At 40.2% G+C, this 1,317-nt stretch overlaps 1 protein-coding gene across 1 annotated transcript in view; it reads right to left on the bottom strand.

The window, feature by feature from the left end:
* Nucleotides 1-1,317, bottom strand: part of PLCE1 (phospholipase C epsilon 1) — a 282,148-nt gene that overhangs the window by 21,097 nt on the left and 259,734 nt on the right. The window contains exon 23 of the mRNA XM_012557636.2: nucleotides 3-161. Within this exon, the coding sequence (XP_012413090.1) occupies nucleotides 3-161 (159 nt within the window). The remainder of the gene's footprint in view (nucleotides 1-2; nucleotides 162-1,317) is intronic.

Raw genomic sequence — 1,317 nt, 5'->3', positions numbered from 1 at the left:
ACCCGGAAGAGAAACTGTTCGTTCCACATGGGGTTCAGAGTGTTTCGGTGGATGGGCTTCGTGCGGAAATGGCAGCTGTCCAGGGGCATGCCCAGGACGTCCACTTCAATACATGGGCTTCCCGTGCTGTTGCCAGGACACACATTTTGACCAGAGACAATCTATGGGAGGGAAAAAGGAACAAAGGCACTGAAGATGAGGGCAAAAGACCGAAGACACAGACAAGGAACACTCTGGAATGTACCAGGTAAATGATTAAATGTTTAAAAAAAAAAAAAAAAAGTAAGTGATTGTAATCAAGTAATCACATGGCTGTAATCACGGGAAAAGCCTATTTTGTCAACGGCATTCACCTAATTATAACCTTTCAACGTTCGCAGTGTTCAAATATCTTAAAAAACCAAGCAATTCATCCCTTGAAGTCACCTTTGAACTAAATAGCAGGTTAGCTCAAAAAGTAAAGCATGGTGCCCTTGAGTACTGAACTGTTTTAAAAAATTATCTATATGAAAGTAAAAGGGCAACAGTTACTCTAATGCACAGATGAGAAGCTTGGGGGACAGTGAGACTAAGTTAATGGGAGTGGAACAAACAGAATGGCAATAATGAGAATGTCGATACAATGTGAAGAATGCAACCAATGTCATTGAACATTATGTGTAGAAATGATTCAATGGGAGTGTGTTTTGCTGTGTGTTTTCACCAAAAATACAATAAAATGTTAAATTATTAAAAAACAAAACAAAAAAAGGCAAATAAGATGAAATTAAGTTTCTCACAGACGGCGAGAGGAAAGGATGATGCAGCTACAAATTCGCTACCAATGATCTATGCAAAATGTCGCAGGAATAGATTTTATAACTTCGAGATCTTTTCTTGAATAGTTTTGGAGTAAGCCACACAGCATGTTGTTAAAAATTAATTCCTAACATTTTGTAAACAGAAAAAACTACACTCAGTTGTAGCTAAAATGGTCAAATTGAAAAGGAGCTACTACTGCTTGACTGTCTCAGGGAAAGAGAAAAAGTACTTAGAGTGGCAGGAAAATCTGTAAGTGGGGTTATCCCAGCAGTATGGGGTGTCGTGGGCAAAGGGCCACTCGATATCCTTCCTTTGGAAGGGTGACAGACAAGATCTAAGATGGAGAGAAGAGATAACCTTCTTCCTCCTTCTCTTTCCTATCATCCGTCCAGCGGGGTTTTTGTTTTTTTCTTTCCGTCAGCCAAGAGAGAGGGAAGTGATTGGGACATAATCTCTCTCTGGTGGCCCAGTGGTTAAGAGTTTGGCTGCTAACCAAAAGGTCAGCAGTTCGAATCC

This window comes from Trichechus manatus, unplaced genomic scaffold (assembly GCF_000243295.1).
Source record: "Trichechus manatus latirostris isolate Lorelei unplaced genomic scaffold, TriManLat1.0 scaffold00007, whole genome shotgun sequence".
Classification (NCBI taxonomy): Eukaryota; Metazoa; Chordata; class Mammalia; order Sirenia; family Trichechidae; genus Trichechus; species Trichechus manatus.
The sequence above is the reverse complement of the archived record's forward strand: the minus strand, read 5'-3'. Positions and strand labels throughout refer to the sequence as shown.